This window comes from Echinops telfairi, unplaced genomic scaffold (assembly GCF_000313985.2).
Source record: "Echinops telfairi isolate 266 unplaced genomic scaffold, ASM31398v2 ScPeMD7_7468;HRSCAF=8506_0, whole genome shotgun sequence".
NCBI classification, from domain to species: domain Eukaryota; kingdom Metazoa; phylum Chordata; class Mammalia; order Afrosoricida; family Tenrecidae; genus Echinops; species Echinops telfairi.
The window spans coordinates 53,198,650-53,211,853 of record NW_022111369.1 but is presented as its reverse complement, the minus strand read 5'-3'; the positions used below and the strand labels follow the sequence as shown (position 1 = coordinate 53,211,853).

At 41.6% G+C, this 13,204-nt stretch overlaps 2 protein-coding genes across 3 annotated transcripts in view; both read right to left on the bottom strand.

The window, feature by feature from the left end:
- The window catches only part of UBE2K (ubiquitin conjugating enzyme E2 K), a 47,168-nt gene extending 40,898 nt beyond the window's left edge, over nucleotides 1-6,270 (bottom strand). Inside the window, exons 1-2 of one of the 2 annotated variants that reach the window (XM_045284007.1) lie at nucleotides 6,020-6,270; nucleotides 4,970-5,062 (exon numbers count right to left, since the gene is read on the bottom strand). In XM_045284007.1, the coding sequence (XP_045139942.1) occupies nucleotides 4,970-5,062; nucleotides 6,020-6,082 (156 nt within the window). In that variant the 5' untranslated portion in view covers nucleotides 6,083-6,270. The remainder of the gene's footprint in view (nucleotides 1-4,969; nucleotides 5,063-6,019) is intronic. The other variant, XM_004703158.3, reaches the window with a different exon arrangement.
- A 2,038-nt stretch (nucleotides 6,271-8,308) lies between these two features.
- On the bottom strand, nucleotides 8,309-8,723 carry LOC115873335 (cyclin-dependent kinases regulatory subunit 2-like). Its single transcript, XM_045284008.1, has one exon. It carries the CDS (start codon nucleotides 8,669-8,671, stop codon nucleotides 8,432-8,434), a length of 240 nt encoding a protein of 79 aa, XP_045139943.1. The 5' UTR covers nucleotides 8,672-8,723; the 3' UTR covers nucleotides 8,309-8,431.
- Between the last annotated feature and the right edge of the window lie 4,481 nt (nucleotides 8,724-13,204).

The following is a 13,204-nucleotide window of genomic DNA, read 5'->3' as shown; positions in this document are numbered from 1 at the left end:
TAGGTGTAAAAATATTTCATACATATACTTTTAAAGCCTTGAAATAGAATGGGTGCAGAGTAAGCAGGGATGTGAGTGGAACTAAGGTAATAATGGTGATGTTCTAGTGTCAGAGACAGTTCCAAGTCCTTCTTCCACTAAGTTCATAAGCAAGTTAATTTTTGGACTGTGATTTTCTTATCTGTAAAACATGAATAACAAATTTCATAAAGCTGTCATATATCTACAATGCCATATAGCAGACATTCAGCTAAAGGTAGTTTATTTTAAATATGCAGTTGAAAGCAAAAACCTACAGGGAGAAAGGGGAAGGGGTTTGGAATAAAATGAAATTCATACACCTGACCAGAATTACAGAAGAATACACCTCACTTGACGGAGCAGTCAATCCCTAATTTTTAAGGCGCAATGACAGACTGTAGGTTAAGAATCTAGATTCCTTCGTTCGGTTCAAAGGGACCAGGGTCCTAAATTCCCTTAACTCTATATATATGAAAGCTAACTTTATTAATTTTAAAATGCAAAACCTCCTTTTCACGTATAAATGGCACCTTTTAACTCAAGCTTTTCTCCAACGTACAATGTCTCCTAAAGAGAGAATAACAATCAACTTGAGCATAAGGTTCCTTTTTCTTTCCATCCCTTCTCGGCCAGCAGTCCATGGTGGATGTTTTCAGAGTGCTACAGCCCCTGATCTGAAGACCAGTTTCCTTCATCACTGAACCACTGATGAGGGAGGCTTTACAATCCAAGAATAATAAAAAGCAGATATGAAAGCACAGCTTAATCATTTTTATTATCTACCAACTCTCCGTTTACTGAATGTCTCGGGCAATGCTCTAAGCCTGTGAAGACTCTCATTCACAATCTTTCCACAAGATTGAGATCTGGAGTCAGTTCTTCCAGGTAGTTAGAATAGTCAAGACTCAAAAATAATCTAATTCCAAAGCCCACACACTTAATCAGGAAGCTAAATTTACTATAATGTGCTTCAGAAGCTAGAGAGCTTTGCCTCCTGGCAAGTGAAAGTTCCCACACCATTAGAGAGAGGAAAAGCACTATGTACAAATACGGTCACCCTTTTTGGTGCTTAGTTAAGTATTTTGTTTTTATGGTATTTTTTAAATTAAAAGGACTTCTTACAGAATATTCACAATGATAATATGGAGCAGAATCATGCACAAAAAGCCTGGGTTCACCATTAAAATAGCTCTGCCTCTGAGCAACACCCAATCTCTCCAGGACTTTGTTTACTTATCACAACAGAAGCGTATAGACCAGATCTAGTCTTTTTCAGCTACAAAGTTCAATATATTTTAACATATTACATTTTTAGAGATTCTTTGGAGGGAAGGGAGTGGAAAACACACAAACAAACAAACAAACAAAAAACCCAGGCAGCCCTTCTTTATATATTCCCAACTTTTTTATTACCCATAACAGAAACTACTCATTTTCCATCTTCCAACCCCTGGTAATGATTAATGCTACTTTCTGTCTCTATAAATTTGCTTCCTCTAGATACCAAATATTTTAATGATTCACTCATGTAGCATATACCAGAACTTCATTTCTTTATGGCTGAATAACATTCCAGTGTTTGTGATATTCCATTGTTTGTTTATACTACATTTGGTTATCCATTCATTTATTGATACTTATTTTGAACTAGTATTATAAAAGGCATCTTTTAAAAACCTTCCAGTGAGCAAATGAATCATTATATTTTTATCTTTTGTTTAAACATACTCAAAATTAATCTGTGCTACCAAGACATTGTATAGTTGGCTGTAAATATGCCACAAAAAAAAAAAAAACAACATTAAGCGGGCACTTCCATACCCTTATCTAGACTTTGTTATTTGAGAATATGAATGTTACTGTTCTTACGTTACCATCGGGGCAGTCCCATGTGTGGCAGAGTGGAACCGTGCCCCCTGGGGCTAATGTATGGGAAGGCCTTTCTTCTGAGACACCTCTGGGTGGGCTTGAAACTCCACCCCAGGTTTCCCAAAGCGGGTGTCCCCTGAGGGGTGCCAAGTCAGTTCAGGAGAGCTGCAAAAGCAGATACCTGCACTTTATCCTTGATTATGGACAATAGTACAAACAGTTTTTGTTGCGGGGAGGGGGGGGGGGGGACTAATTTTTTTTCCTGAACACTTTGGGAATCTATGCTCCAACCTTTCACTTGGCAATCAAACACATAATTCTCACCTTCCCATGCCAGAGACCCAGGCTCAATACTGTTACTATGATGTTCAACAGATTTCAGACTGAGACGAACCAAGGGAGAAAGGTGAGCCTGTTCCCTTCTGTAAAGATTTTACAGCCTTGGAAACCTTGTAAAGCATCACTGAGTAAAAATCGACTTTACAGCAGTGAGGCTGGTGTCTTATTTTTGTGTATGTACGTGTGTTGAGTAGAGGGTGATTTCATTGTTCTTCACATTTTAAAATGTTTTACATACTGAAATACAAGTAAATCTTGCATTAAGTTAATTACAGGCACCATTATTTTATCGTTACAGTTGTGTTTAAATCCTTCAACCAGTAATACAAACTAGTTACATTATTTTTAAATAATTAAAGCATGCTTATCATTGGCAAGCCATGACAGCGTGGAAACAGACCAAGATCAAAATCCCAATATTATGTTTGCAGACAATTTAACTTATTTCACCTCTTTGGGCTTTCTCATCTAAGAAACACCACCTCAATCCGTTGATCTGTTAAGAATTAGCATCAATGTATAAATGAATTAGCAGTTTAGCTGTTAGCAGCAATAATTGGTAGCAAATAACCTCAATACTTTTATTAAGTCCTCACAACTAACAATTCACCTAAGAAATCTAACTTATACAATAACTCAAACCTACTATAAATTTCACTTTCAATCAATTTTGAATCTTTAACTTTAAGCTACCTAATTTATGCTAAGATTTAATAATTAATACTTTGTTATAAAAAGATAAATTAAAAAGTAAATTTCCACTCTTAGATTAATAAAAAAGTCTACGTGGTCCTAGTTTATTTCATGTACATAACATAGCATGATTTAAAATTCAAGCCATCTTTATGCCCCAAACATCCAATTACAATCCAGAAAAAGCACAAAGCCAAACCCACTGCCATCAAGTATGAGGTTTCTGAGGCTATAAATCTTGCCCAGAAACAGACAGCTTCAGTGCTCTCCACAGGGTGGCTGGCTGGTGGGTTGGACCTGACTTTAGGGTTAGTTCTTCAATGTTACAGGGCAGTCCCAAGAGGCAACCAATGTTACCAACGTCTCAAGAAACCCCTTTGGATTCTTTGGATACAAATGGTCTCTTACATACTATTTTGCATCTTGCTTTTTAAAAAGTAATCTCGGAGGTTATAGTTTAATTTAAAAACACACTCTTAAGAATAACTGTTTAAAAGTCTTAAGACCAGAATTCCAGTTATCTTTACCCATAAAAGAAAATAAATCTTTAAACATGAGTATATGAAATGAACTTTGATAAATTAAGCTATTTGCACAAAATGGCATAATAAATACCTGATTACTTTAGGAGCTACTCACAACACTGTGCTCACTTAGAAAATATAAAGGAAATACACTTTGGTGGCACAGTGGGTTATGAGTTGGGTTGCTAACAATAGTTCTAACCTACCAGCTACTCCATCCATAAAAGATGAGGTTTTCTACTGCTGTAAATCTTGGAAACACATAGGGCCAGCTCTCTACTCTGGCCTAGAGTTACTGAGGCAGAATCACCTCGATGGCGCTGAGTTTGGAAGTCCCTCAGTGAGTTGATAATCACATAAAAAGATGGTGAAAGTAAAGCTATTTGTTGGTTATATTTAGTCCTAGATTAAATCGCCTGACCCTTTCCTAAATGTTCTTTGCAATGTACTTTTCTGAAAGAAGTTTTTTAAGGATACTTTGATTTTTAAGGATACTGTTTTCAGAAAAAATAGCTTGTCTGTCTGCATTTCCTGCTTCTTCCTTTGAAATACTATGACACTTACTTGAAGTAAGGTTTCATCAGCCCTCACCTATAAAAGAGCAGTATTATTTTAAAAGTAGTCATTATTATTGCAATATAAGGATTTCTGGCAACCTAAATACTAAGAGGATTATAGTGAAGTGTATTTTGTTTCGGGCATGTACATCCCTACTACAAAAGAGTATGTTTAGCCTGCTGGTAACAATTATTAGCTGCAATTTTTCATTAGTGTATACGAAGTAGCTCGGAATACATCTTATTAAGTAAGAAATCCCAATCACTGTTGCACTAAACAGCAGTACAGACATTTATGACTATATCTGCACTGTACTACAAAAATACCAAGTCATTCTTCCATTCACGGTTTTGACACTTGAGCAAATTGAGACCAGAGTTCATACACATGCTCTGTAAAACAGATCATTACTTATACACTTGCCACATTCAGAGAATTGGCTAGCACTTGCCACTGATGAATAATTTCAAATAATAATCATCCCCCCCATGGCTACACGGAAAGACAGATGACTATTGGAGACTCTGACACATATAAAGCCCAAGTGCTTTCTGCCTCCATCAATAACTTACCATATACTTACAATGCCTACTTCCCAAACTCATTACTAGTGTTGAAGTATCAACATTAAGAAAACAAAAAATTACCAATGATATACTCAGCAAATGGTAGTGCCATCTAGAAAAAAATAATCATTTTAAGTATTACTTTTTAATCTTCCATTGTTAAATTCACCTGATAACACAACCTGATAATTTTGTGGGTTTTACAGTATGAAAAATTTAGCCACTGTCAAGTGTTGAGTCAAATCACTAACGTTTTCAATCTCTTATACAAGTAAGTGTAAGCAGCACGAAAGAACCTAAAAATCGATCAGACTCAAAAATAGCTTGAGATCATAGTTTTGCTGTTTTGTGTGTTTAATCACTTGCGATTTGTGTCTTGATAAACCACCTTCTACTCACCTTAATAAAGAGAGACACCAACCTATTAGCCTGGTGAAATCCCATGGGTTTCCTTGCTTTGTTTGTTTCTGCAATCTCATGTTGCGAATAGGGCTATTTTTCAAAAGTAAGATTCAGGTTAACTATGAGGGACATCATAATGAAGTTTCATGGTACAGCACCACCTGAGTCAACAGAGGTATTGTCTTAGAAGAGACTGCTCTGTAACTTGTCAACAGTATTTTGAAACAAGCTTACTCACACACCCTACTATCGGTTCCCAGTTAAAATATTTAAATGCCGGGCATAACGCGAACACCTCCCATCGACCTAGTCGGAGACTTGAGCTGTCAATAGTCGATAAAGAGGTCCAGAAATCGGGGGTACGTGGGAGTGTGCTGATGATCTCACGTGGGATTGCTTCCCCAGCTCGGGTTAATTTCCTTACACTTCCCCCGCCCCCACACACACCAATAAGATAGTAAACCATTACGTCTCCCCCTCCTCTCCCAGCACCCAGCCGAGAGGGAGCAACTCTGCAGGGCTTTCTTTCTCCTTTCATCCATACCTAGGCGGTCTCGTGCCTCGCTCCGGAAGGGCAGGGCAGGGAAGGCCTGACAGCCAAGAACCCAGGATACCCCGAAATGCGGGGGCCTCTGAGCAGCCCAGCGCCCGGCGGATCCAGTTACCACCTTCCCCTTCCCCCGCCCCCGCGGCCACTTCCCGGGTTTTCTCCGGCCCGGCCTGCACCGTCCCCATCAGCAGCCACACTCCCAGTCGCGGCCACCGCCTCGGGGACCCGACTAGGGCTCGCCCCCTCCGAGAAGTGCACTTCTTCCCCAGCCTGCTCCCCCAAACGTGTTCCTCCCCAGATCTCCCGCCGGCAAGATCGTCCATCCCAGGGCCCAGGGAGGGGACAGGGAGGAGGAGGGGAGGAGGCTGCCTCCCCACCGGCAGGAAGGCGGCCGCGGGGCGGGCCACCCCGGGGTGACCGGGGACCTCGGGGTCGCCGCTGCAAGGGCCCTCCCACCCCGGGCGGAGGTGGGGGATGGCCGGGAGTTCATTTCTGACCTCCTCGCTCTTCAGCACTTCCTTGAACTCCCGCTTGATTCGCTGCACCGCGATGTTGGCCATGTCTCCGCCCGCAGCTGATTCGTACCCGCCTCCTCCGCCACCGCTACGACTAACGCCACCGCCGCCACCTCTTCCTCCACTGCCTCCTCCTTCGGCGATTCAGACCCGAGCACACGAATGCTGCCACTGCCACCTCGGCCGCCGCGCTCGCCCCAGTGTGGAATCACCTCCGCGCCCGGCCACCAAAATGGCGCCGGGTCCGCGCATGCGCAGAGAGTGACCCGGCCGGGCGGCGCAGCCGCTCCCGTTGTAGCCCCCGCTGTACCTCCGCCGCGCTGCCGCGCCGCGCGTCTCCCCGCGTGACTCCGCCCCGTGCGTCTCTCCGCGCGACTCCGCCCCGCGCGTCTCCCCCGCACGACTCCGCCCCGCGTGACTCCGCCCGCCGGCGTCTGCGCCCGGGAGGGTGGGGCCGGCCTCGGGTCTCTTGCTGTGCCTCCGCCACGCTGCACCGCGCCCGGCCCGCCGGGGCCTACTGGACCAGTCCTCCGACCCTCACTCAGTTTGACCCAGACCAGGAGCCCCGGACCCACACCATCCCTTGGCCGGTGCATCTCGCCTATGAAAACACTAGATCCTGCAACTCAGTCCTGCCCAGTTCCCGTTTCAGAAAATCCACTGCGGTCCTTTTTGTTCTAAAATCAGGCACAGCATAAGGTGCCACTCCGATTCCCATCGGTACTAGAAATTATCCCTTTAAGGATGGTCCCACGAGTGCATTTGAGATGGATACTCCATGGAAAGGCCTGAGGTGAGCTTAGAAGCAGATGTTGAGTTCTTTCTGGTGGGTTTTTTTCACTTATTTTTTGTTGTTCAGGGTAATGCACAGCAGAACCTAAACTAGCACAGACTTATCTTTTTGATCGGCTACATAATTAATACCGAGCTGTGGAACTAAAAAGGTGGTTTTCAAACTTGAGTGTGAATCAGAGTCCCTTGGAGAGCTTGTTAAAACGCAGGTTGCTGGCCCCCATCCCTAGAGCCTGGGGGTGAGCCCGATCATTTGCATTTCTGAAAAATTCCCAGATGATGTTGGTACTGATGGTTCAGGCACCAAGCTCCCTAACGTTTATGAAATTAAAGTGGAAACCCAAGAAGGAAACTCCTGGAGGGAAACACTGAGGACAGCGCCCGATTCATGAATGAATGAATGAAGATTCGGTCAAACGTTTTAAATGGAAAGGAAGTTTGAAAGGCAATTGAAAAGTGGTTTCTAAAATTTAGAGTAAATAAAATAGTTTTGATGCTGAGAAGTACTTTGAATAAAGCAGTTTGGAATGAATAATAAAAGGTGTTCATTTAGGAGTTTATATTCATACACTTCCTTCACCTAACCGATAAGTAAAGTACTCTGTTATAAAAAAAATTTTTTTAACTCACAAACACACTCAATGACATTTGCATAAGCTATTACAAAGTTGGGAGCCAAAAAGGAGAGCCTCGCTAGAGGTGAATCATATAGCCGAGGGGGGTTTCTTGAATGGCCCAGAGACTTTTTTATTCCAGCTCTCCTCATATTAACCTATAATCTCTTCATCAACCAGGTTTCATCCTCTGCAAAGCAAGGAAGGCTGGATTAAATGAACTCTTCCAAATCCTAAGAGTTCAGGATTCGAAAATATCATCCCAAAACATCGTTTCCCTGTGTGAACTGATAGAAAATTCTAAAAAATCTTCTAGCAGAGCCCCCTAGTGGGCCTAGAGAAACCAAATATATACAAGTACGTGGGTCACAGTACAGTAATCATGTAACTCATACCGAGCTATGTGTATTTGTGCCAGAACTAAAATATATATATCCTTTTGAAGTGTGAAAAAAATAGAATACCTCTATTATCTTCATTTGGTTGCCAATCCTGGTACTGGGACTTCAAAGAAACTTGCTCTACTGAAGTCACAGGGAATTGGGTTAGAAGGGCCTAGGAATTTCCTTGGGGGAAGGGGCCTTAGTAATTTTTAAACGCACATAATCATTTAGTTTCTAGGGATTCAGTTTATAGTCCTTCCAGAGAATAAAGCAGCTGCATATTAACTAATAAAAGTCAATCTGCAAGAAACATTTTTTTTTAACAAATGAAACGCAGAAACTTTATTATAAACAAAAGTAACAAGGTAAAAATTCAACAGGCAATTTACTTATACTCAAAAAAACTAAGGAAATTGTGTCTTAAACACCTTATAGTAATCTATTTGCAGTTACATTTAACTGAGCTTTGTTGCTGTGGAGAATACAGCTCATGCACAGGTGTGGACAGAAGATTTGTACATCTTTCAAGTATTCACTGAATACTACACCATATATACACATAAACATTAAACTTGAAGATTTAATTGAACATCCCTATATAATCTTCATTTTTGTTGTTCTTTTGGAAGCGGTCGTCTAAAGAGAAGAATATGTGGTTCTGGCTCATGAATCGTGTAATGTACCCAGCCTAGACTTTGTTGAACACCAAGTCTCCTCCACTCCTCTTCGGACATTAGATGGGTTTTGGGTACTTGTTTGGAAAGTTCTCTGGGCAACATCACATGCCGGTACTCGTAATGTTCATCGAAGTACTTGTCCGAATAGTATATTTGCTTGTGAGCCATCTGGCCGGCAGCCCAGCGGGACAGGTCGGTAAGAAAGGCACAGAGCAGGAGCAGCAGCACGGGAGGGCCCGGCAGGTAACAGCAACCACGCAACTCGCAAGAAACATTTTAAGTGAAAAAAGGACTATGCCAAATGTAATGAGATATCCTAGATGGAAAAAGATGTTGGATCCTGAAATGAAGAAGACATTAATGGAAAAACTGGTAGAACCAGAAGAAAGTCTGCAATTTAGTTAATAGTATTGTTTCATTGTTAATTTCTTGCTTTTAATATGGTACTATGATTATGTACAATGTTAACATTAGAGGAAGCTGGATAAAAGGTCTATAGTACAAGAATCTCATTAGTAAATCTAAAATTATTCCCAAATAAAAGATAAATTTGGGGGAAAAAACCCTATGAAGTCCATCTTGTATATAGCATGCCATGATATGTGTGGAAGGAGGAAGAAAGATGATTGCACATATCTGAGCTGATAGGTGCCGACTCCCGTGGTGGTGGTCATTAAAGGGCATCCAGTCAGTTCTGACTCAGTGCCTCTATGTGCACCAGAACAAAACATGCCCAGTCCTGCACCATCCTCATGATCACTGCTGCCAGGGGGCTTCACAAAGTTGATAGGAAAATGAAATTGCAAGACAATGGAATTTTCCCACAAACTTTTTGAAGCCCCCTCGTTATAAACACATTGTCAATTCGAGGTCAATCCATTGCTTGAGAGTCTTCCTCTTTTTCACAGAACCTCTACTTTGTTTGGGTCCTCCTGATAACAGGCTCAACCACGTAAGGCAAAGTTTCACCATGCTTGCTTTCAAATATCATTCCTCCTGTACTCCTTCCAAAACTAATTTGTTCATTCTGGCCATCTGCAGGACACATGCATATATGATGCTGTGAATCTATAAAATATGGAAAGGAACATAAGAAACTGACAAGAGTGTTTATCTCTGAGAAGGAAATCTAGAGACCTCAGGAATACTATGAAAAAGATTTTTTACCATGTGCCCTATTGTATATTTTACCTATTCAATAAGATAACTTTATATATGTTTAAATATATATTTTTAACAGTTCACTGTCATCAAGTTGATGCCAACTCATAGTGGGCCTGTAGGACAGAGTAGACCTGCCTCTTTAAAATGTTGAGACTGTGACTGTTAATAACAGAAAGCCCTGTCATTCTCCCACAAAACAGCTGGTGGTTTCAAACTGCTGACCTTGCTGTTACAAGAGCAACTCTTAAACCGCTACGCCACCAAGACTCCTTTATGTATAATATAGTACTGATTAATTACCTCATTTATGAATTAATTACAAATTCAATGAATGCCTATGATATGCCAGGCATGATCTAGGTCTTGAGGGGATTATCTGTGAATAAGGAAAAACAAACAAACATAAAAACTTTGTGAAATTTACATTCTAGTGGGAGAGAGAGAATAAAAGTAATTCCAAAGTCTGCAGACCCTAGGAAGGGTCCCTGAGATGTTTTCAGGGGTCTGTGATAGCAAACTTCTAAAATACTACTATGACATACACGTTTTGCCTTTGCACTATAATGACATTTGCAATGGTGATGTAAAAGCAATGGTCAGCAAAATTGATCTAAAATTCCTGTACAAGGAATAATTCTTCTATGCCACATATCAATTTAAATGCCAATTGCACGTTGGAATATCTTTTATAAAGCAATAGATGTTATTAATTTTATTAAAACCTATGAAGATATTTGAGTAAATATCTTCATAATATTCTGCATGACAAAATGGGAAGTATACATAGAATACTTAATTTTCAAAACAAAGCACAAGAGACAGTATTTGGGATTGGGAGCCAGCCAATCCCAACTACATGGACAGCCCCATTCCCCCCAGAAGAATTTACTTCAGAGGACAGCACTGACGCTACAGCTCAGGGAGAGGGACATGTCTGATCAGAGTGCACAGAAGCAAACGAAGGGGGAGGAAGAAAGAGTGGCGCACATCCTGGCCCACCAAGCCCTGAGGACCATATTCCTGCTCAGAGCAGCCAATGCACAAAGAGGACCATAGGGCCAGCCCCACCATGAGACAAGATGTCCCTCACTGACCCATAGCACTATGGGGAACAACACTGGAAAGAGAGTGTGTGAATTGTGCCCGATCTGATCCTACCACACCAAGGCAAAACAACAGACAGCAAGGGACCAGAGCAACGAAATCCTTGGGGAATACCAAAAATAGACTGTGGGGCCAGAGCATGGGACCCCATCAGACTTGACCTGAAAACACTCCTAAGGGTCAACAAACAGACCTGGAACTATTTACAGGCTTTTCTGTCTTTTTTTGTTGTTGTTGTTGTTTTCTTCTGTTGCTTTTTTTTTGCTCTGTCTTGTTTTTGTTCTTATTACTATCTCTGCATGTATAAGATAGAATAGGAGGAGAAAACAATGGGACCAACAGTTCTGGGGGACCCAGGAGAGGAGGAGGCTGGTGGGGGGCTGGGGGGCGGGCAGTGGGTGTAAACAAACCAAAGGACAAGGGAGCAGCAAGTGATCTAAAATTGATGGCAAGGAGGGTGTAGGAGGCCTGATAGGGCTTGATCAAGGGCAATGTAACCAAGAAGAATTACTAAAGCCCAAATAAAGGCTGAGCATGATAGTGGGACAAGAGGAAAGTCAAAGGAAATAGAGGAAAGAACTAGGAGGCAAAGGGCATTTATAGAAGTCTAAATACAGGCATGTACATATATAAATATATTTATATATGATGATGTGGAAATAGATCTATGTACATATATTTATAGGTTTAGTATTAAGGTAGCAGATGGACATTGGGCCTCTACTCAAGTACTCCCTCAAAGCAAGAAGACTGTTCTATCAGCCTGGCATTCCATGATGCTCACCTTTCTGACATGATTGCTGAAGACAAAGTGGGTGCATAATCAAATGTGGTGAAGAAGTTGACGGTGCCTGACTATCAAAAGATAGAGCGTCTGGGGTCTTAAAGGTTTGAAGATAAACATGCAGCCATCTAGCTGAGAAGCAACAAAGCCCACATGGAAGAAGCATACCAGCCTATGTGATCACGAGGTGTTGATGGGATCAGGTATCAGGCATCAAAGACCCAGAACAAAAAATCATATCATTGTGAATGAGGGGGAGTGTGGAGTGGGGACCCAAAGCCTATCTATAGGCAACTGGACATCTCCTTACAGAAGGGTCGCGGGAAGGAGATGAGCCAGTCAGGATGCAGCATAGCACCAATGAAACATACAATTTTCCTCTAATTCTTGAATGCTTCCTCCCCACGCCCCACTATCATGACCTTAAATCTATCTTACAAATCCAGCTAGACCAGAGCATGTACACTGGTACAGATAAGAGCTGGAAACACAGGGAATCCAGGGCAGATAAACCCCTCAGGAACAATATTGAAAGTATCCCAGGAGGGTAAGGGGAAGGTTGGGGGAGAAATGGGGAACTGATCACAATGATCTATCTATAGCCCCCTCACAATAGAAGAGTGGGTGAAGGGAGACATCGGTAAGTGTAAGACATGAAAAAATAATAATAATTTATAAATTATCAAGGGTTCATGAAGGAGGAAGGGTGGGGGAGGGAGGGGAAAACATAAGAAGCTGATACCAAGGGCTCAAGTAGAAAGAAAACGTTTTGAAAATGATGATGGCAACAAATGTGCTTGACATAATGGATGGATGTATGGATTGTGATTAGAGTTGTACGAGCCCCCAATAAAAATTTTTTTTTTTAAAGAGAGAGAGACCGTACTTGAGCAGTTCTCTGAGTTAGGAGCTAAAGTACCCACTTTTTCATGAAACACTACTTTTTCTTTTTTGAGTTTTGGATTTTTTATTTTTTAATCATTTTATTGGGAGCTCTTAAAGATATCATAACATTCTGTAGTTCCATCGCATCAAGCAGTATTGTAAAGTTATAACCACAATGAGTTTCAAAACATTTTTTTTCTTCTTGAACTCCTTGATATCAATTAGCTCCCCTTTATCCCCTTCCTCCCCAACCCTACCCCTACCCCACCCCAGGAACCCCCTTTTTTTGGTGGCCTCTTACACCATCTGATATATCCATTCACATACAATTCTGTTGTTCACTCCCCTCCAGTGGGGTTATACAATCATCAATGCTATCAGCTCCCCCTTACCTTCCCCCCCCCCACTTCCCTTTCCCTCAGGGAACCATTACTCCTTTTACAGTGAAGCACTATTTTTACTTGCAATTAAAATTCTGCTGAAGATAATTCAAAAACAGTTGTAGCAGTATATAGACAGGAATTCAACCTGGATACAGAAAAGGACATGTCATGAGGGACATCACTGCTGACCTCAGAGGACCTCAGTTGAAAATAGAGAATACAAGAAAAATATCTGTTTATGTTTTATTGGCTATGCCAAGGCGTTCAATTGTGTGGATCATAAAAAACAGTGGATAACATTAGGAAGAATGGGAATTGCATAACAAACAGTGGATAACATTAGGCAGAATGGGGAACTGCATTGTGCTCATGTGGAACCTA

Bases quoted from the DNA above. Each gene is read 5' to 3' on its own strand.
- LOC115873335 (XM_045284008.1), bottom strand. From the start codon at position 8,671: ATGGCTCACAAGCAAATATACTATTCGGACAAGTACTTCGATGAACAT.